We start from the raw sequence: 21,411 nt of genomic DNA, 5'->3' as shown, positions 1-21,411 counted from the left end.
TGGCATGATCTTTCTCATGTTGTTAAGCCCTTGCATCTTTTATCAGCTCACGATCATACTTCAAAATCATCACTTCTGGTTATTCATGGAACCTATTTTTTTACTGTAAGGTAAATGCATTCTTATATTTTTGATATACTTACAAAGTCTCATTAAAACAAAGCACAAATTCAAAATCCACCCACACCCAAGTTAGTTGTCTGCATTTTCTTTCAGTGACAATAGTGACTTGTCTGGAAATGAAGCACAATAAGGAAACAGAAATCTCTGTCTTTACAGTTGACTTTTATTTTGCCAGGAAATAAATTATTCAACTTTAAAAAATACTTGAAACAAGCAAAACAATACAGCACACAAAAGTAGTTGAACCACTCTCATCTTTCCCCACTCCAACAACACAAGGTTTAATGTCTTTACTTGATGTAGTGGCAAACATTCAGCTGGTTTAGGCTGTGACTGATTGTGTTTAGTTCAAGTTTTGTTATCACACAAGGCTACAGGTAAATTTGCCCCACCCCCACGCCATGCAGGTCGGGCTGATGGGTGAGTTCAGGGTTTCACATGTGAAAACCAAAGTAACCATGGCCTGCTCCACAGGCTAAAATCCACTTCCAGGTCCTTTAACCTCATATGAAGTTAGGCCAGACGTCTGTGACCAGGAAAACATTTCTGGAAAATGCTATGAAAACAATTCAGTTTCACCAGCTAATACTGATTATTGATTGGATTAAATATAACACATTCAACGACTTAACATGGTTTAAAATACAGAATGGCTAATAAAAAAAAGGGCGGTAAAATAAGACCAGTACCTGTATTTTAAAAAATGTTTCCATGGATGGAAGAAACACCTTTATATGCTTTAAAACATAAAAGATATTTTTTTGTATGATACTCTGTTCAGTGTTAATAGTGTGTTTCATACAGTTTGATAAAGAAGACACTGATACTTGTTGTGTTGTTGCACAGATGTCTATGAATATGAATATTCAATATGATGACCAGATAAATAAAAACAGTGACTCATTAGATTAATAAATACCTGAAAAAACTGCACCCGGAGCTCAGTCACATACACTCAGTGTGCACTTTATTAGGTACACCAGATGCCAGTTTTTGCCAGAGATATGTTAATTCAATTATATGTTTTAGCATCGAGGTCTTAGTGATGGTGTTATACTGGACTGCGTTACCTCGAGAGGTGTTTTCTAATATTCTGTCTCCCTCATTTGTGTACATAGGGAGGTCAGAGATGAATTAGAAATACCTTTAAATGTAATGGACCATAACCATAACCTCAGTAATAAAGATGTTATTTAATTTACACATTTCTGAAAATGTCAAGAAAATGTATGAGTTCTGTGAAGACAGATGTTGTGGCAGGACTGTTCTGTACTGAGTGCAAGTCTCTATATATGTTGTCATACACATCCCAGTTTTCTAGAAATTGTTAAAATGCAAAAGTTAAAAGGTGCTTGAGGGCAAATGACATTTTTTTGAACCAGATCTGAGAAACTGTTGTTGTAAATGTTGAATAAGAATCAGAGCTTTTGAAATGATGTTCAGAAATAACTTTCACTCTGTGTGAACCTGTGAAAAACCTCTGCAGGAGAAGTTTAACAATCTAACAAGTCTACAGCCATGCTAACGGTTCAGTGAAGCTGCACTGAGGCACAGTGGTGCTTTGAGTTGAACGCTAATATCAGCATGCCAACAGGTTCACAGTGACAATGCTAACATGCTGATGTTTAGCAGATATAATGTTTAACATGTTTACCATGTGAGCTTAGTGTGTTAGCATGGTAATTAGCAGTAAACACAAAGTACAGCTGAGGCAGATGGAAGTGTGATTAGTTTTGTATCTGGTGCTGGACAAATTCAAACCTAATAAAGGTGCTAGATGAAAAGGCCGGAGGTCCACAGCTTTTATAATGTATTCCTTGGGAACCATGACACATTTAAGGGCGATACATCAAGAAGTTGTTTTTGTACTTTTACATTGTTTTTCCTACAGATTATTTCTACAGATTTACAAAGCTGAATTTCTCATCCAGAGGTTTTTCACACGTTCACATGGGGTGATGCACAACCACAGGTTTTGAAATGATTTCTGACGCACATATCACACGTTTCTGTGATTGTTAGAGCTTGCTGACACCGAGCCCATCTGGTATCACAGCACACAAGATAAACCTTGAAGCATCTGGAAATGACATCTGTCCCAAGCCAAACGTTTATACTGAATCACAAGAGAAATAAAAAAGACAGAAAATTCAGTCGTTAAGGGAGAAATCCACTCCGAAATATTTTTGTGTTATTTCATTACTCCCCTTGTGTTCCTAGTTTACCTCAACTTTCCAGATCTAACTTGAGTAATAAACAACATTTCCCAGAATGCCTTTTGCTTTCATTCTGCTGTTTTCAATCATATGTGGATGTAAGGATGTAGAAATATAAATATAGATAGTTGGCCATCCAACTGGTGACCACTGGGTAGACTGGATTTGTGTTTTGTTGTTTGTATTCTGGAGAGTTTTCTGTAGGAATCGGTCTCTGTGCCTCTTGTATGACAGACTACTCCCGGTATGGTTGTTCGAACTCCTCACCCTACGATAGAGGAGGCAAATAGAAACAACAGAAACAGGCCCAGGAACACAAGACACATCCTCAGCAGCAGGTTCTGTCAGAGGCACAAGGTCCTCACTGGCTAAAACAAACACACATGGATGAGATAGTATTTTGTAAAAGAAGATTGTTTTAGCATTTGTTTTAATTTGTTGGCAAACACTTAATGAGTGGAGCTCACTGTGTCAAAGCTGGTAAATAAGTAGCTGATCACTGAACGAAACAATGAAGTACTGACACTCAGAATGTTCTGATTTAGTTTTAGGGACTCGTCTCACTGTCCTCCAGTGTCGTAAAAAAAACAACAGGGAATCATCTGCAAAACACTAACTGAGCCAGGTCTGTGCATAGAGAATGAAACTGCATAATGTGATTGACAGGGGAGCTTGTTTCGTCTCAGGTGCGACAAACATTTCCAAAGAAAGGCTTCATCGAATTCAGAAAAGAATTGAGAACAAGACAACTCTCTTGGCTCTCTCTCTCCTTCTTTGCAGTTAAGTAAAATGTCAATCTGATTATCATCAACACCCTGGTCTTGTATTTCACAGAAGGTGAAAAGCTATTTCAGCATTTTAAGTGGAAAGTGAATTATATTTGGCTAAAGATTCTTTTCTGTGATTAAAGTGAAGCTGACAGGTTTGCAGTAAGTGACTACTGTCGATCTCAGTACTGTGTCAGCGCTGTGAACGTACACAAAGAAAACATCTTTTGAAAGCAAACAAGAACATTTCAACTGACAAACAGAGTAACATTCTTCATAAATATATAATAAATATAAAAAATTCAACCCCACACATTCACTGTTGTCTTTCTTCCTCCTCACTGCTCTCAGGATTTGATGTTTCAGTTTGACAGGAAATCCAAAATCAGAGCAGAACAACATTCGCTCACAAAGTGACGTCACCAAGTTAAACCGCAGTAGTACTTTTAGGACTGAGGGTTGCAGAATCATGATTTTATGATTTTTAAATGATTGCAGTGTTTTCGACATGCACTCCTCAAGAAGAGCTCTTCTCTGTGATCTCAGTGTAACTAGTTATATTGTTTTGACTCAGCAGCTGTTTTTCCTTTCTATTTCACTGTGCTAACGTTTCTGCAGCTCACCCACTGTGACAGGACAGAAAATGTCCAGGAGTCGCTGCGGGAATTATTCTGTAATACCTAAAATAAATTAAAGGTCTAAGCAGCATAAAAAATGCAGCGACATAACGACACAGAAACAGAGTGTGAAACCAGCACTATGCTAATGTCGGTGTGACTATTATAGTTGCTTTAACACTTTCAAATATCCTTTCAAGAACAAGTCAGTCCTTGGAGGTCACACACAAACACCACTTGTCAACTCCCTGTAACTGCCTCTGGAAAAAAAAAAGAATCAACTTATTTCAACACTGGAAGTTTATCTGTGGAGAACTGAAAGTCAAACGCTGTGAGAAACACTTCATTTAATCTTAAATAAGATTAAAAATAAATTATTTGACCTTTTGCAACCTGCAGCAAACTATCAGGATGGTGATTTGTCACATGATTACATTTTCCACACTGTGCTCCACCTGTGAAGGATTTCTACTAACCTATATATCATATTTAACTTTGTTAAATATCAACAGCTCAGACACTGTTCTGTGTGGTTCCCTCTAATCTTGTTTATGTTTAACAACATTTTCCTGTAACTGCACTGTGCAAAGAATGAAACGCTTAGTGGACTGATGAGGTAAAAACTCAGAGATGGGGTTTTTTTGTTTCTATTTTACTGCTGCACTATATAAATAAATTAAAAACAAAAATCAAGCACCTGGTCATAATTTTAGTCATGTCTCTCCTTGATGCACTGAGTTCAGGTTTTTACTCACTAAAATAGTTTGCAGTATGATAACTGTCCCACAAGACACATACTTGTTTATCTGCTGATGAACTCCACCTGAAACACGAAGGGTAAAGAGAAGACTAAACATCTGGATTTAAATGGCAGCTGGTCTTAAATTCCCAAGATTTTCAGACAAAATGTGACAGACCCTCTACTGAACAAAATAAAAAAAAAAAAAATCATAGAGCAGCATGCGGTTGAAAGTGCACACACATACACACATTTAAAAGACCAGATACACACCATGCATTCAAACCCCAAACATACACACAAACACACGATTTGGCAAAATACTCCTCGGTAGTTTGAACTAGTCTCTCCATCCAAGTCGGCTCCTCCTCAATGGCAGCTTCCACTCACAGCTTTTTGCATTCCCTGTTCAAAAATTAGACTTGAGTAGAATAGGAGGGATGCAAAATGGCTGCCGCTGAGATGACAGCTGCAGCATCACGTGAAAGCGAAGGATTGATATTAGCTTGTTACATCTGTCCCCCTTCCCCTCCTCCTATTCTGCAGTCTGTTGCTGATGAAAGTAAGGCAGGAAGTATTTCATTTAATTATCTCACTATTTTTCCTCTGAGCTGCCGGCAGACGCTGCACACTGCTGCCCCTCTCCTCTGATCTCACACTCGAGAGCAGCAGAGACAAAGGCAGCCCCGATGACTCAACGCTATGCCTTGAAATGACACTCCGATCACACACTTGCGCCTCACAAACACAAAGAAAAATCCACACTTCTGTTGAAAAGACTATTCCTTGTCCTTCAACACGATCCCTACTTATCATCACCCCTCTCCTTTTCTTCAAACACGTCCTCGCTCCTCTCGCAGGTTCTCAAAGCGCTGGTCGCAGGCCAGGAGTTAAAAACAGAGCAAGAAAGCACACCCTCAGTCCCTGCTTAGGCCATGTAGATGAAGGTGTTGATGTCTGCCTCGTCCCTCTTTATGTACTTGTGTTCGATGAGCCACTCGATCTGTTCCTTAATCATTTTCTTCTGCGGCAGAAACATATTCTTCAGGATCTCCACCAGCTCCGTCTGCAGCTGGGCGTTGCTGATCCTCTTCCTCATCTTCATGATTTGGATGATGGCCTCCTGAGTGGGAAAAAGAGCAAATGTTACACCTTTACAAGCTGCACTTAAACTAAGAAAAAGCTGGAAGAGACGAAATGATGTGAAGCGGATAATCTGACATCTTCTAATTTTGATTGCTGTGCCACAGAAAGAGTTCGAGAGAATAGAATACAAAAACAGAACAGAGAGGCCTGGGCAGACGAATTGGGCGTTACAGTGTCAGAGAAACTGTGGGAGGAAAACCTGGCCAATATTCAGAGCTGTTCTATCAATTCCAGATGCAGATGAATTCAATATAAAGTCTTACACACACTGCACTACTCTAAAACTTTAAGATTTTTGAATCTGAATGTGTGATGTGTGTGAATGTGTGACAGATGTGGCACTGCTTAAGGATCACTATCACACTTATTCTGGCACCATCCATTACTAAGTAATTTCTTGTGTAACATATTTAATTGGCTTTCCAAACAATATGGAACTAACATTCAGCCAGATTGTGTCATAGCACCATATGGTTGTTCTGATAGCAGGAGGACCTTTCCATCAACAGCAGGCTTTTAAAGCAGGCATGGCTGCAACTAAAAACATTATATTATCAAACTGGAAATGTCCATCGCCTCCATGTTTCAAGAGGTGGCTCAACAAGATGCTTTCTGTTGCTAAGATGGAGGATTAGATGGAAGGCACAAGAGTTTTTCCAGAAGGTGTGGAAGCCATTTTTGACAATGCTCTATGAGACACTCTATGAGCTTTGCTGCTATGTTGTATCTCTACTCTGTGTAAGCTCTGTCTTGTTGTGTATACTGTATGGATGTTCGGTCAACTGTCCATTTCGTTTTGTCTTTTTTTTGTTTGTTTGTTTGTTTTCTTTTTTTGTTCTGTTTTGCACCCTAGTTTTGTTTTTTTGTGATTCTCCTGGCGGACGGTCACAGTCTCCTATCGTGATTGCTTGCTCTTGGGAGTTCTGCTGAAGAATCCATTCTCTCTTGTCATTTTGTAGTATTGTGCGTCTATTGTGTTTAGTGTATGTGTGATTGTTCTAATGTAAGAAAATCATAAATAAAATAATCAACAACAAAAAAAAGAAAAAAGACCAAATCCACAATCTTTAACTTTAGCAGCAAAGATACAAGTGGTCGAAGACACAGTAGTGTGATGGGGGGATAAAAAGTAAAAAAAAAAATCAATTCAACATGAAAAGCAAAATTTAACTTGAGACATGAGCTACAAGTTGTTCTCTCCCTCTCATGTCTAGTTAAAATCCATTACATTTTGTATTTTCATACCTGAGTTCTGAGTATTCTGAGCTGAACAATTCCTTCGTTCTCCTCCTCTCTCATTCGCTCTGTGGTCAACTGTAGCCGACCAATTAGATTGATCTTTCCCCGCTTCTGCACTTTGGAATTTTTGCTGAGAAAATAACAGACACGAAGACACAGATGATCAATATCCATAATATCATAGGTTTAACAATCATTTCTAATGGGATGTGTTTACAACACACATAGTTGTGGTGTGGAGCAGACCTGAAAGTGCTTGTTAACTTATTTGGGAGTAAGAAGATACATATTTAGTACATATTTACAATTTTAAATTTAATTACGCCGCATTAAATATTAGGGGATTTAATTAATAATGACACCATTTGCATTCTCATCCCTGAATAAAATCATGGGTCAATGGGAACTTAAAACCACCACATTTTTGGGAACAAATAGTCATTTGCAATGTATTAAAAAAAAAAAAACAATGAGAGAGGAAGTATATAATATTTTTCTTATTTGTACAAACACCAAACATACATGAGGGAGAACTCCTGGTTGACGTAGAAGAGTGTGCTGTCTGTGAAGTCTTTGGGTGAGTTAACTGGAGGGTCGTAAGACAACACCTGTCTCTTCAGCTTGGGGAAGGCAACCAGAGACTGCAAAGAGAGACAGAGAACAGATGCTAACAACCATGTGTGCAGTCAGCTGGTGTTACGATAATCCAAAAATCACCATTCACATTGTCTCGGACTCTGTTGAACATATTCTGATAGTAATGTTGTTTAATTACCACTGTTTTCAAAATTGTGTTACTATGAGAAGAAATTATGCACAAAAATAATACAACATAACACACTCCTGTTGTTGTTTTTGTAGACAAGGTTTTGATCCTGTTTTTTCTGGTTAGAAATGTCAGTGAGCGCAGATATAGATGTAGATTAATGACATGGATATTTGATGGCTGGCTGTGCGGCTGGTAAAGAATGTGTTTAACCTCAGTAAATGTTGTAATCCTGTGTACTTGTGATGTGATGATGGATTGAAAGTAAAATGTTTCCTTGGACTGACCCAGAGTGTGCGGCGTAGCTCTGCGTCAGGCAGCTCTGTTGCCAGCTTGAGGTTCTCAAAGCTGATTCTCTCTCTGGGTCTCTGGTTCCAGGCGAACAACACGGCGAGCTGGAAGGTTGTCACCTCCAGGTCGTACTGACCCACCTCATTCTTAAAGGTGATCTGAGCAGAGGGAGGAGAAACAGAGGAGCCAGCGACAGGACACAGAAAAAGTGAGAAGGGCAGAGTGTTTGTTTACAAGAATGACGGTAACACAGTCAGTTTGGTTCGGTAGCATGACAACCGCTGAAAAGAATACATCAGAGAAAATACTCTAAAATACTCCTCCCATTCTCTTTCCTCATTTTATGAAGTTCAGCCTCTCTGTAACACTGTCAGTACACTTCATCAGAACAGCTTTAGGATGGTTGGACAGCTTTGGAAAGAATTGGAAAGGAGCAGGTCCCTGTTTTGGTATATCTTGTACATGTATTTGCGCCCTTGTGTGCATGATACAGTTGGTACCGTTGGAGCCAACAAACATAAGGAAGAAGAAGACTGCTACCAAGCAAACATCTAAACAATGTAAATGATGATGATTTCTATTCGACACTTCAATTCTTTTTACACCAAAATTAGTGCGTATAAAAGCCTTTCTATTCGGACTGAGAGAACAGACACAGAACTCTAGGGAGCAACATCATCACATGCACTAACAGAGCGCACGCACACACACGCACACACACACACACACACACACACACACACACACACACACACACACACACAGATAAGTGTCTGAGCCTTTGTGTGAGACGCTAAGTGATTGTTAGTGATTGTGTGCTTTTAAAACAAAAAGCTGTAGCCACAGTGTTTCTGGTGCTGGACAGGTGACAGTTGTGTTTACAGTGTCTGTGCTCTGAAAGACGTCATAGCAGGAAAAGGAAAATTAGCGGGTTCGCCCAGGTGTTGTTTTTACATCACTGCTGATCGGAGCCAGAGCTGATAAACACCTGCAACTACTGCAGAGTCATTTGACCCAGGTGTGAATGCTGATTGTTCCCTTTCACACTGCAGACAAAAGCCTGATGCATTTGATGACATTGCTCCCTGCAGTTGTGTGTCCTCTCAATCTGAACAGAAAGGCAAACTCAGTGTGAAGGGAGTCAATCGCCTGTTTACGCATACACAGTAATCCTGGTGTGAAAGGGGCTTTAAATTGTAAATATTTGGCATTTTTAAGTTATTATCTATAAGATTTTTATTATTTCAGACACCATTTTTGATAAAGTGTATGTCCTGCATTTTTCTGCAATAGTCATTCAATGTATTTACATTCAGTAAGTACCTATCTCTGTCGTAGGTTTCATTGTTACTAGGAAAGTCAGCCATACCTGCATGAGATTCAACTACCATCACATACACAAGGGTTTCATTCAAATGATGTATGCATGTACTTCACTATTACTAATAACTTTAACTGTATCTCACTGACAGATGCCTTCCTGTTTCCTGATCATTCTCTACAGTCATGTCAGAGCTGCATAAGTTAATGCTAATGCACACCAAACATTTCCTACTGCTGCTGCATCACATGAAAAGCATTCAACATACAAGCCTTTCCTTTACTGTGAAGCAGTCCCAGGAGATAGGCTGCGTTTGTCATCTATAAAACTGTCTGCAAATTTTAGTTGACAAAACCATTTTTAACTTTTGCATGGGAAGAATGAAATAAGTAGAAACGGCCACAGTGAGCCGTTAGATAAAGAGCTGCAGGTGACAGGCTGCACACCTCCATCTCATTATCAAGGTCAATAAAAAATAGAGGAGAGAGGGAAAAGTGGAGGGCAGGATGAATACGAGGAAGATAAAGTTGAGGGAGAAGAGAGCGAGGAGAGGCTGCAGGAACAAAAGATACTTTTATCTCAGTAATTTCCAAAACCAATTTCATTTTCCAGGAGTGTAAAAAATGACATTTTATCTCTGTGAGGTTCTGACTGTTGGTTCTTCATGGCAGCAGGAACCCTGCACCATCTACTATCTACGAATCTACTCACAATGCCGTTAGACATGAGGTGATGCCAGTGGAGTTTGCGACCACTGTGATTCCTTTTGTAAAAGTCTTCCACCTCAGGGATCAGGTCCTCCAACTCCGTGGGCAGCGAGACAAACACCTTCTCACTGCTGCGTGACCAAGCTCCGGCATTCAGGATCTTAATGTTCACGCTGTCCGCTACGGGAAAAAAGAAAAGAGTGCGGCTTTAAAATATATTCTTCCATCCAGAGAATCATTTGTGTTTGGGCAGCAAAATAACCCAAATATTAGAGACATTTAATCTCTGCAATAATGTGTGCACTTTAACTGATGTGTTAAACTGATGAAAAAAGAGACAGAGAGAGAAGGAAAGGAGAGAAAAAAAGTTCATAAATGGGCTGCATATATATTTATGTATATACATATCACTTTTATCCAAAGTGCTTTACAATTTGGCTTCGTTCTCATTCACACACACACTTTCACAACAGTGGCAGTGAGCTACCATGCAAGACACTGGCCGGGAATGATGGAAGCAAAAACTGATGGAAAGGAAAACATAACTACAAAGTGGTAATTTTGTAATTTTCAACAGATTTGTGTCAAAGTGGTTCACACTGTTTTATCTAAAGTGATTCTGTTTCTAAGAAACTAAATGTCAGCTTGTGTGTGTGTGTGTGTGTGTGTGTGTGTACCTGGCAGTGCCAGCTTGTTGTGTTTGTGCATCTCTTTGAAGACCTGATTGAGGTCCTCTGACACCTTGATGTCCTGAAACATCCTGGCCAGCTTGTTCACATAATCAGCAGGCATTCCTACTTCCTAAACAAACACACACACACACACACACACACACACACACACACACACACACACACACACACACACACACACACACACACACACACACACACAGGACAACAAAGCAGAGGAGAGATTAATTCACAGTATAGGTATAGGTTATAAACCCCGCTCCTCCATGTTAGTGTCAGATGATCATGGTCATTTTAGGTAGTTCTTATGAGGCTGATGTTTGTTCAAGAGTTCATTTTTCTGATTTCTGTTTGGTTTTAATGAATTATTTTATTGTATAAAACGTGTGTGTGTACGAGTGTAACATCATGATATGACAGCTGTCATGATTCACTCGAGTGGGACCTAGACGCCACGGCTCCACCCCCTGATCACTAATGCGCATCCTCTGGCTCCAAATGATGCCACCCCTGCAAGATATCCATATCTGGGATATTTTGACTACAATTTTGGACAGCGGGAGGAAGTGGAGACGCATTGTCCATCTTTACATACAGTCAGTGGAGCAAAGACACAAACCAGGCCAGTGGAGAAACAGCATGAGATAGATTCAGCTAAAGTTCCTGTACAACAGCTTTTTTGAAGACAAAATCCAACACTGATGCATTTTTTTCAAGTTTGTTTTGTTGTTAAATAGAAAAACTTTTGTTGGTTTTATAGAAAGATGTGCTTATATTCCCCAAAGATACGTATGATGATGGTACTGGCAATGAGTATGTGGTATATGTGGAACAGCTCTTGAACTATGAATTTATTCTCTGTCCAAGTGTCTGACAACAGATTTAAGAAAAGTGTAACTCACTCTCAGCCACTCAACCATGTTCTCTTCAATCTCACTGTCTGCTGAAATGTCCAGAATCAGGCGGCGGGTCAGGTGAGCTTTGTGGTAACGCATGAACACATCTTTATTCTGGACATACTTCAACACCAAGAGCTGCAAGCAGACACCATAAAAGAAGAGATCAGTGTGAGAACAGAGGACAAAAGGGAAGGTAAAAGGCAACGCTTAATAATAATAATAATAATAATAATAATAATAATAATAATAATAGCCCTGTTTAATTAAAGCCAGGCTGACAAGACAGAGACTCACCACTTCTTTGAGTTTTAGCTCAATTTCCTCTGAGGTGAGTTTCTTGCTGAGAGGAGTTTTCCTTAGCAGCATATCACAGTAGTTTGCCAGCAGCTCTGGACACTTTGACTCCGGCTGAGTCTTCATACCCACACTTGTTGAATGGGGAGACACGCACACATACACACACACACACACACACACACACACACACACACACACACACACACACGTTTACATGCAGATCATAACAATTATTGATAGTTATATAATTATATAATTATATAATTCACTCTGGACAATAAATGATCTTTATTGTAACTAAGTCATCTACAATGATAAAACTCACCCTTTCTGTTTCATAGGCAGCTCCAGTTTGAAGATTGTGGCATCATTGACAACAGCTTTGTAAGCCTGGAAACAGACAACATGTAAACCATCACCACCACTGTCATAACAGAGGAGAGTGCTAGCTTAACAGTCGAGATGCACAAGTGAGAGGCTGCTACTTTGTCTCTGCAGAGTTGAGCTGTACTGTTCATTCTTAATGAATGCACAAAAGAAAAGCAGGAATTCAAAGCAAGGACAGAACAGCTGGAATGAACTTAAATCCCTTTAGAACATAGGAGATACAAAATATTTGACCTTTTTTCATGTAGCTGGGTTTCAAATCTTTTAGGTGTGATTCTTCAGATCATGTTGCTTAATTGTGTGAAGCTTTGGAAGTCAGAGAACACAGACCTTATCTCTTGCTGTGAGGAAGCGAGGGTCGTCCTGGAAGGCGTCCTTCACCAGCTTACTGAAGCGGTTAAACAAAGTCAACAGTTGTTCCACGTATTTCTCAGAGTCCTAGACACACACACACACACACACACACACACACACACACACACACACACACACACACACACACACACACACACACACACACACACACACACACACACACACACACACACACACACACACACACACACACACACACACACACACACACACACACACACACACAGACACATTAAAACTATTGTACATGTTGTGAAAGTTGCCATTCAATATTAACTGTTAACTCAATACTGATGTCACACACTAAATCTAGGGTTCCTGCTCTAAAAACATCTACTGTACAAAAGGTGTTTCAACTAAGGTAAACTGAGTTCTGGGATCACTTTTTAAAGATATTGTCACATTTTAACCTCCGATCATTCTTTTGGCACCAAGCAAGTCAAATGTTAGAATTCTGATTATAAACAACTATAAAGGCATTATCTGGTCTTGTTTGTAATGGCATTATTATTTAAAAAAAAAAAAAACTGAACACTCATAGTGCTGGCATCCATGAGGCCGGTATTCATGAATGAATTAATCAAATTAAAAGGATGGGTTTAATCATGACCACGTGTAAACTGAACATGAGATTGAGGAGATGTGTAATAAGTGTGTGTTTGTGCACATACAGTAGTGATAGTCTCGGCAGCAGCCACCATGTCTGCTAGTCCAGCACTGATGATATGTTCTTCCAGGTCTTTCAGCATCGGCTCGATCCCGTTTGGAACCTTGTCCATCAGTGAAAACATCAGGTGCAGCTCTGCTCCAGGGAGAAGACAACACACAGGACAGGAAGAGGATTGGCTAAAACCCAAATGTCATGCACCTCCAGTTACAGGTGAGTAACTGAAGTCCAGCAGGTAGAGGACTGTCTAAATCCACAATTGATCAAGCCTCAAGCTGAGTTTCTGCAAACTTCCATAGAGGTTCCACCAGACTCATGATGATTTGACCACAGCGCAGCGTTACTCACTGTCTGTCTCGTTGCGTTTGATCATCCCTGGACATTCGGCTAAGATGGTCTCTTTGAACGACGTCACCAGAGCATTCACACAACATTCCATAAGCTGCGAAGACACACAATAAAACAAAGGCTCACTGTGAGAGAAACTAATTTAAAGCTTAATAAATTTATTTTTGGACCAACTGTGGTCAAAAGTTAGACTTAATTTAGTAAATGTCAGGCTCTTTAACGCTGTTCAACCTTGTACTGAACATAATGTGACAAGATGACCTGAAAATGCTGAGAAATAAATAATAATTATTATTAGTTATTATTAATTATTAGAAATAAATAAATTAGTAGTATCAATACTTCAGATCCTGTCAAAGACACTTACTGCTTGAACAGAGTTACATTCACGACGTGTCTCTAGATATCTAAGTGCTCTCTTCTCCTCTTCTCTCAGCTTAGCGTCTGCCTGCAGGGAAACACACATCAACACAAAACACAGATACTAAGAATCAAGGTTACACAAACACTGAATAAACCAACAATTAAATCTCTCTCATGCACACACACGGCCAAGGTAGTAACTTTGGGTATTACTGTCCAAAAAGTTCAGCTATAACAGGGTGAAAGTCACGTTTGTCATTTGGAATATTTTGGTGCATCAGAATAATGGCGTGTAAAAGTGTTGTAAAACATTTGAAAACTATAACAGGTATAAAAAACATTATGTTCTGCAAAAACACAAAATATGCCACTTTGCATGTTTCCATTAACTATTCACCCAGCTGTGAATATAATCAGTTAACACTACAAGTTACATCAAAATGCTGGCTTACGGAGAGTATTTGTTCTTTTCCACACTGAAAAGTAACCATATCCTTCATGCCAACACTTCTACTTGCAATACTCAATATTAATGTGGCATACATATTTCATGTAGTTCTGGACGCCGTTCTGTTGCAGGTAGGACGGTGCCTGTGTTCTGTAAAACCTCTCTGTGGAGTCCAGGTAGGCTTTCTCAAAGTTATCCCTGTATATTTGCAGCTTGTCCTCTGGGTTGGAACACAGGTTCACTAGTGTGAGAGAAGGGCAGAGAGCGGAACAAAAAGTGGTAATTAACTAGTGCTTTTTCTTAATGAGTGCATTCAGTAACAACATCCCATCCTATATATTCACAGTAGACGTAAGGGTTTATTTAAATGGACAGATTTGAAATCACTATCGTATCTCTACTTCTGCCCATATCAATTGGTTCTGCAGAATAATGTCCATCTCTGTGTTTCTGTGCCCGGGCCATGTGTTTCATTTCTGTCCGTCTTACCGTACGACTCTCGTACTCCTATAACCAGCTGGGAGTCGAAGGCCTCCCCCAGCCTCTCAGCATGTACCAGCTTCATGGCACTGTCCTGCAGGCGACTCTTAATGTTGGAGAAGATCGACTCGTTCCACGTGTCCAGCATCAGCTGCAAAAATAAAGTGTTAAATAGTTAGTTATATAGTTAAATAGTTACCCTCCATTTCCTGCCATCCAAGAATAGTCACGTTTACTTTATTTATGAAGTGCTTTTAATGAAACTTCTTCCATCTGCCTGTTGACTCATTCTCTCTCCCACAACTTCCTCCTCCACAGCACTTTACCTGGAATCATTTTTCTGAGCGAGATTCTTCGCAAGGATCAAATATCACATGATTAATACTTTCATACTATTCTCTTACAGGAGGAGTTTTTGACTAACTGACTCTTGGTTACTCACTGCAGCCCACTTGTAACACTGATCATTTAGGAATATGTTTTCCTCCCTCTGAGCCACTTCTCACATCCTCTCCTTTATTTCCTTTTCCTTTCTTCTTAATGTTGCATATGATTTCATGTCATCCCGACTTGATGCTTTCTTTTTCTTTTTTATTCATCTATTCCCATCCTGCTCCTCTCAACTATTAAGCAAAATGTCACCGTCGTCCACACTGACGTTCTACCTGCCCCTGTTGTTCTCCGTATCCACCTCTCCATCTTGCTGCTTCCTCTTCTGTCATCTCATCATCTCATTCCTCCTCCTTTTATTTTTGTGCTTGTTGTCGAATGAGATCTTGACCCCTCAAACTGGGGTTTTCCCACCCCACCCCCTCACCTTACGTACGATGCTGTCCTCCATGTTTGTTTTCTTGTTGCTGCCCTGTTTGCCCATCAGTGTGATCTCAAGCTGACAGAATGGTTTGGGCAGGATGTCGCACTGGGTGAAGAACTTCCTCCACTCTACAATGTAAGCTTTTAGCAGTGCCGTGTCGTCCTGGTGGCTCAGCACCCGCTGCCATGGCAACATATGCAAGCAAAAGTTAGAGGTGATACAGGTCAACTAATAAAAACTTATGAAGCACCCTGATCCTTTGTTCCCTGTAACAATTATCCTACTTCTTTATCACTTTCCAGAGGAGATGTGGTAATGAAAGGCAGCATCTACACAAGGGACCATTTAAACAGTAACTTGAACGGGGACAAAACATTTATTCAAACAGCTCCTCTCAGAAATCAAGCTTTGTTGCAGCATGGTGTAGCTCACAGTTGTCAGGCCACGTCATCACCTTTCATACACAATGTCAGTTCAAGGTGTTTCATATCAGCATAAAGCAACTTGATAAAATCATTTTAAAACATTGTTGTTGTGACTTTATGGCATAAAAGTGACCAGGGTGCTTATACAGACATGAGACCAACATGTTAAACTGCCATCATATTAACATAAAGGTGTGCATGTCTAAAAAGGGATTACTAAACAAACACACAAATATGAACAAAAGAACATCAAATTAAACCACCTAAACGCATAACTTACAGCCTGTGCTTGTTTGATGAAGTCTAGGATGTCCTCTTTGAGGGCTTGGTGGATTTTGGCTGGTCCTTTATCATCCCATAGACACACAGCATGGACATCTCTGGCAGAAAGAAGGAAATGGTACCTCACTGAAGTTCATTTAAGTTAATTATTAATGTCTAAAACAGCATATCTTATATTCATTCAACTTTACAGTACATGTGACTTTCACTAAGGTGATGGTGAAGCCATTCATGCAGAATGCTGCCACTGAAAACAGCAAGCTTTAAGCGGGTCCTGGTACTTCCTGATATAATTTTAAATAAGCTTATGTTGCCATGCAACAAATACAATTCAGTACTTTCTCTGATATCTCTTGGAAACAAAACTTAATTCAAGCAAAGTCTCAGGAGGTTTAAAATAGTTTCAAAACATCAATGTCACATTCTTATGGATATTCAAGGCACTGACGGGAACAGCATGTGATTAAAAGCAGGAAGAAAAGCAACGTCAGTGTCAGGACAAGGTTTTAATTTCAACCCGACATTGTGGTCACTGAGAAAATACTGCAAACACTGTCAGACTGAGCTGTTCCCTTGTGTAACTTAGCTTGTGGAATAACACACTAGCACTGCCAGCTGCTGCCTAGCAGAGACTGCAGAGCATACCGAACTGAATCCTGCCATAACCTTTCATTTTCACTGGTTTTGTCCCACCATGTGTGGCTCCTCCAAACTCTGCACCTCAATTTCTGGGACACTCTCATGGACTTTTTCTCTCAAATTGAGACGCTGTGCTGCAAGTTTCAAATCCTCTCATATTATATAGTTACTATCCCTTCAAATGTGACCCGTATTTCATGGGCTCTTTGGGAGAAGATGATAAATTGTAATAAAGCTCCCCATGTTCCTGTTCCCCAAAGTCATCCTTCTTCTTTTTCAAGACCAAAATCACAAACTTCCTCTCCTTGACCATTTTTCCTGTCCCCATAATCCCTTTTGACATTTAAGGATCAGATAAATCAAATCAGTTGTATTTATACAGCCCAGTATCACAAGCCACAATTTTGCCTCAAAGGGCTTTAAAATCAGCAGAGCATATGACACCGTCTATATTCTTAGACCCTCTATTCAGATGAGAGAATGCAACCCTTCAAAAAAAACTAACTCTACTAAAACTAACTTCTAAAACAATTTAAAAACAATTGGACAGCTTGAAGGTTGTTGTAACTGTTGTATAGCAACAACAATAATACCATAATCCTCTTCACACCTGGTTAACTCAGAAAAAGCACCTTACAATAACAGCTAAATAAAAAAGGCACCATCATTGTAATTTGTAGTTTTTGCCTTCAAATCAAATCAAATCCAATCCAAACCACAGCACAACATCCTATTTCGTAGGCAAACACATCACACATGGAAGTAAATGACTATCCTTAAAGTCCATAAATTACCTCATCATGATGTGGAAGTTAAGCTATGGAAACATTTTCATCAGGCATACCTACAAATACATGCAGGGATTATGTAAAGTACAACACATGTTGGTAAAAACTAAACCCATCTATTGCATGTGTATGCTGCTGAAATGCACCTAAACAGTCTGCTGTGATTTGTGAGTGGACAGCTGTGCCATTCTATGTTCAAAGTAAGGCATCTGTATTCAGGATCTGCTGCTACATTGGACCACTGTCTTAAATAAAGCAGAGAAGGGACAGAGCAGAGAGTATCTCTTACGAGAACAAGTCGAACCACTGTTGCTTGGTGACGGCCTCCTGTCTGAGCAGCTTGAGAACGATGGGTCGCATCAAATCCCACTTGTCCTCAAACTGCAGGGACCCCTTGTTCTGGAGGAGAGATATGGGATGGGTGGATCAAGAGGAAGAGAAGGAAGGATAAAAACAGCAATGAGAGGGAAAGTGTTGGGAGAGAGAAAGTGAGAGAAGACAGACAGAGAGTTAAGAATGGAGATAGACCAAAGGCTGGGATAAAATGGGATAATTAGATTTTCAAATGTCACTGCCATAGAATAGCTTTTTATAGCTTTAAAGAATTCTATCTCAGCTAAAGCAAGTTTTTAATTACGTAATGCACCTCACATGACATTTATTATGTATCTTGTAGATGTACTCTATGTCAAAATCTGGTGTTAAGACAAAATGGTTTTGAGTGGTTTTAGTTCATATTTGTGGCTACTTTGTTGTAGCCATTGTTCTGTCCATACATTAGCTATACCACAGGCGAGTCACGGAGCTGAAGCCAGTTGACAAAGACAAACAACAATTCACACCCAGAGTTGCCAATTAACCTAAGCTGCGTAACTATGGATTGTGGGAGGAAGCCAGAGCAACCGGAGAAAACCCAAGTAGGCACAGGAAGAATCTCCACACAGAAAGGCTGGCAAGTTTGAACCCAGAACCATCTTACTGTGAGGCATCAGTGCTAACCACCACACCACCATGTCAAGTTATTAACACAAAAAAAACTATGGTTTGGTATGGTCGAAATATTCCATCATAAAAGTACTGTAAGACTGCAACCAATCATTATTTTAATTACCAATACATCTGACCGTTACTTACGTTAATCTATTGATTGGTCAGTTTGTAAAATGTATGAACACAGTCAACAGTTTGCTGTTATAGGAAGCTATGGAGCAAATATTCACATTTGAGAAGCTGGTATCAGTGATTTTTTTTGCATTTTCTCTTCAAAAAAAGAATTATACAATAAAACCATTATCAACATTTTTCCCCAGTTAATTTTCTCTCAAACTACTAATCAATTGACCAACTAATCATTCCACCTCTTGAGTTCTGGTTAGTTTCTGGGTGCCAGGGAAAACAGTGAAACTACCATGTACAGTGGGAGTCAGAAGGGGCCCTATAACACATTTCTTGGCCCTAGGCTTCTAAGGTTAATCTAAACATGCTTGGCATCTTACTGTGTACATTTAGAGAATTATGGTCCACACAACACTGGTTTGTAATAATGGAGGTGAAGCATCGGTGCGATTGAATTGGATCAATGACCGATTATTGAATTCGGTATCTAGTTCAACAAAATAAAATAACACATCTGCTACTATCTTATGATGCTTGACCTGAGATCCATCAGCTGGACAGATCCATCTCCATAGTGTCCATACTGCCCACATGAAGGCTTGTTTTGTCTATTAATGCTAGTGTCAAAAGAATCACACACACAAAAAGGTCCCATCACATGAACACTCCTCTCAGTGCAGCAGTATTTGCACCTCTGCTGCTGTTGTGTGCAGGTATCACCTTTTAGCTCGGAGAATTCACATCATGCACATTTGTTATTAACCATTAAAAACTGCCTTGTATTTAAACATACCACTTCTTGTGGTGCCCCTAATATTTACCCTGACATTAGCCGAAGCTCAGTGAAGTACCGGAGTGTCAGGAGGGGGGCGGGCCGCCCGTGAAGCCACCTCTCCTCTCACCTGTGATGCTACCTGACCACTTTGGACACAGAGAACTTATGAACAAGTGAAGCTTCCCGGGGCCTGGTGGACACGGGCTGTGTATTTATCACTTCGAGGAGAGGTTAGCAGGTTTGCAACAGTTCGCCTAATAAAGGGAGCTTTGCCGGTGTGTTGCTGACGGGTGAAAGGGTGTCCGGTGTCAGAATAAATGCGCCCTTTGAACCGGGTCTCCGGTGTAAGATTTAGGACTTGAGATGGTGCTTGTTCGGCTGCTTGTTCGGCTGCGGTTCACCGCGGCCGAGGTGGCTGACTGGGGTAACGGCTGTGGTCGGAGTCGGGTTCAGAAGGGGCCGGGTTCGGTTTGAAGACCGGTTGTGGTCAGGGTGGGGGGATAAACCGTTGGGGAAACGGACACCGGAGTTCAACAACGACAGCAGTGACAAGTGTGACTTCAGACGCACCTATTGTGTTTTATTTCATATATTTACACTATGAGACCGTGTAGATGCATGTGATAGCAGCAAATATATAAATATCCACTAACAGTGAAAATATATGAAAGCGAAGAGTTTAAATCTGCACATAAAGATGAGAAATATGAAATATTCAAGTGCTTCTTACCTTTAACAAATTAGACGTCGCCATGTTTCTTCAACTTATCACCTCGCAGAATCTCGCGAGACAGGTACTACAGCTGGTACGGGATTGGATAATAACAACCTGCACTGACATTTGAGTCAGTGCGTTTACCACTCTGTAACAGTGCTCTCTTACAAGTAAAAGCCCTCCATTGATGAATGTAAGTAACAGTATGTAAGGATAATCGGGAGAATGTACTTGAAATTATAAAAGTAAACTTAATCAATGCAGAAGAATGACTCTTTTCACCGTTATGGGTTGCATTCATAGACTGTGGTTACATTAACACCGCATTAATATGAAAGTATATTGTTTGAAGTGGGGGTGATTTTTAACCATTTTGTATTGGACTGCAATTAATGATTATTTTCATTTTGAATTAATCTCCTTATTTTCTCATTCAAACATTGAATTTTAATTTTAAAATTCTGAAAATAGTGAGAATGTCGTCAGAGTTACCCATGCCGATTTGAAGTTTGAAATTTTGAAGTTTGGATTATTGGTTGCACAAAAAAAGTGCAACCAATAATATAATTAAAATGATTAAAGTAAATGCAACAAATCCTCAGATCCTAGAAGCTGGTGACATGAAATGTATGTTATTTTTTTAATGAAAAAATATTATTAAAATAGTTTATCTCTATTAATTGTTTTGTCAGTGTTTCAGATCAAGGCTGCTCATATGTGCATAGTGATTCAAGTAGTTAAATTACCTCCTCTGTTTTCCTCTCCTCTCTGAGCTCCAGTGCGAATGAGTCTGTCGGGCCCTAGGATAATATTGGCAGGGGGCCCCTGAAAATCAATGTTGCAAATATTCTAATCTCGTTCTATGATATGTTTCTTTACTGAGCCTCAAAATGTGATTTTCGTTTGAGAAAATGTAAACCTTGTTATGATAATCAATTATCAATTAGTTGTTTCCACCTGTTGGATAGA

General features: G+C 39.8%; 1 protein-coding gene across 1 annotated transcript; it reads right to left on the bottom strand.

Moving 5' to 3' along the window:
• Positions 1-264: 264 nt before the first annotated feature.
• LOC130167563 (cullin-5) lies at positions 265-20,553 on the bottom strand. The gene is made up of 19 exons (XM_056373878.1): positions 20,458-20,553; positions 18,126-18,235; positions 16,408-16,507; positions 15,706-15,882; positions 14,898-15,039; positions 14,504-14,649; positions 13,965-14,045; positions 13,598-13,691; positions 13,254-13,384; positions 12,538-12,645; positions 12,146-12,210; positions 11,818-11,950; positions 11,527-11,658; positions 10,610-10,733; positions 9,937-10,112; positions 7,901-8,062; positions 7,370-7,488; positions 6,854-6,977; positions 265-5,585 (listed from the first exon to the last, which is right to left on the bottom strand). Exons 1-19 carry the CDS (start codon positions 20,479-20,481, stop codon positions 5,391-5,393), a joined length of 2,343 nt encoding a protein of 780 aa, XP_056229853.1. The 5' UTR covers positions 20,482-20,553; the 3' UTR covers positions 265-5,390.
• Positions 20,554-21,411: the final 858 nt, after the last annotated feature.

The sequence above is a fragment of the Seriola aureovittata genome, chromosome 4 (assembly GCF_021018895.1).
Source record: "Seriola aureovittata isolate HTS-2021-v1 ecotype China chromosome 4, ASM2101889v1, whole genome shotgun sequence".
Taxonomy (NCBI): Eukaryota; Metazoa; Chordata; class Actinopteri; order Carangiformes; family Carangidae; genus Seriola; species Seriola aureovittata.
This window is presented reverse-complemented; position numbering and strand designations above follow the sequence as displayed.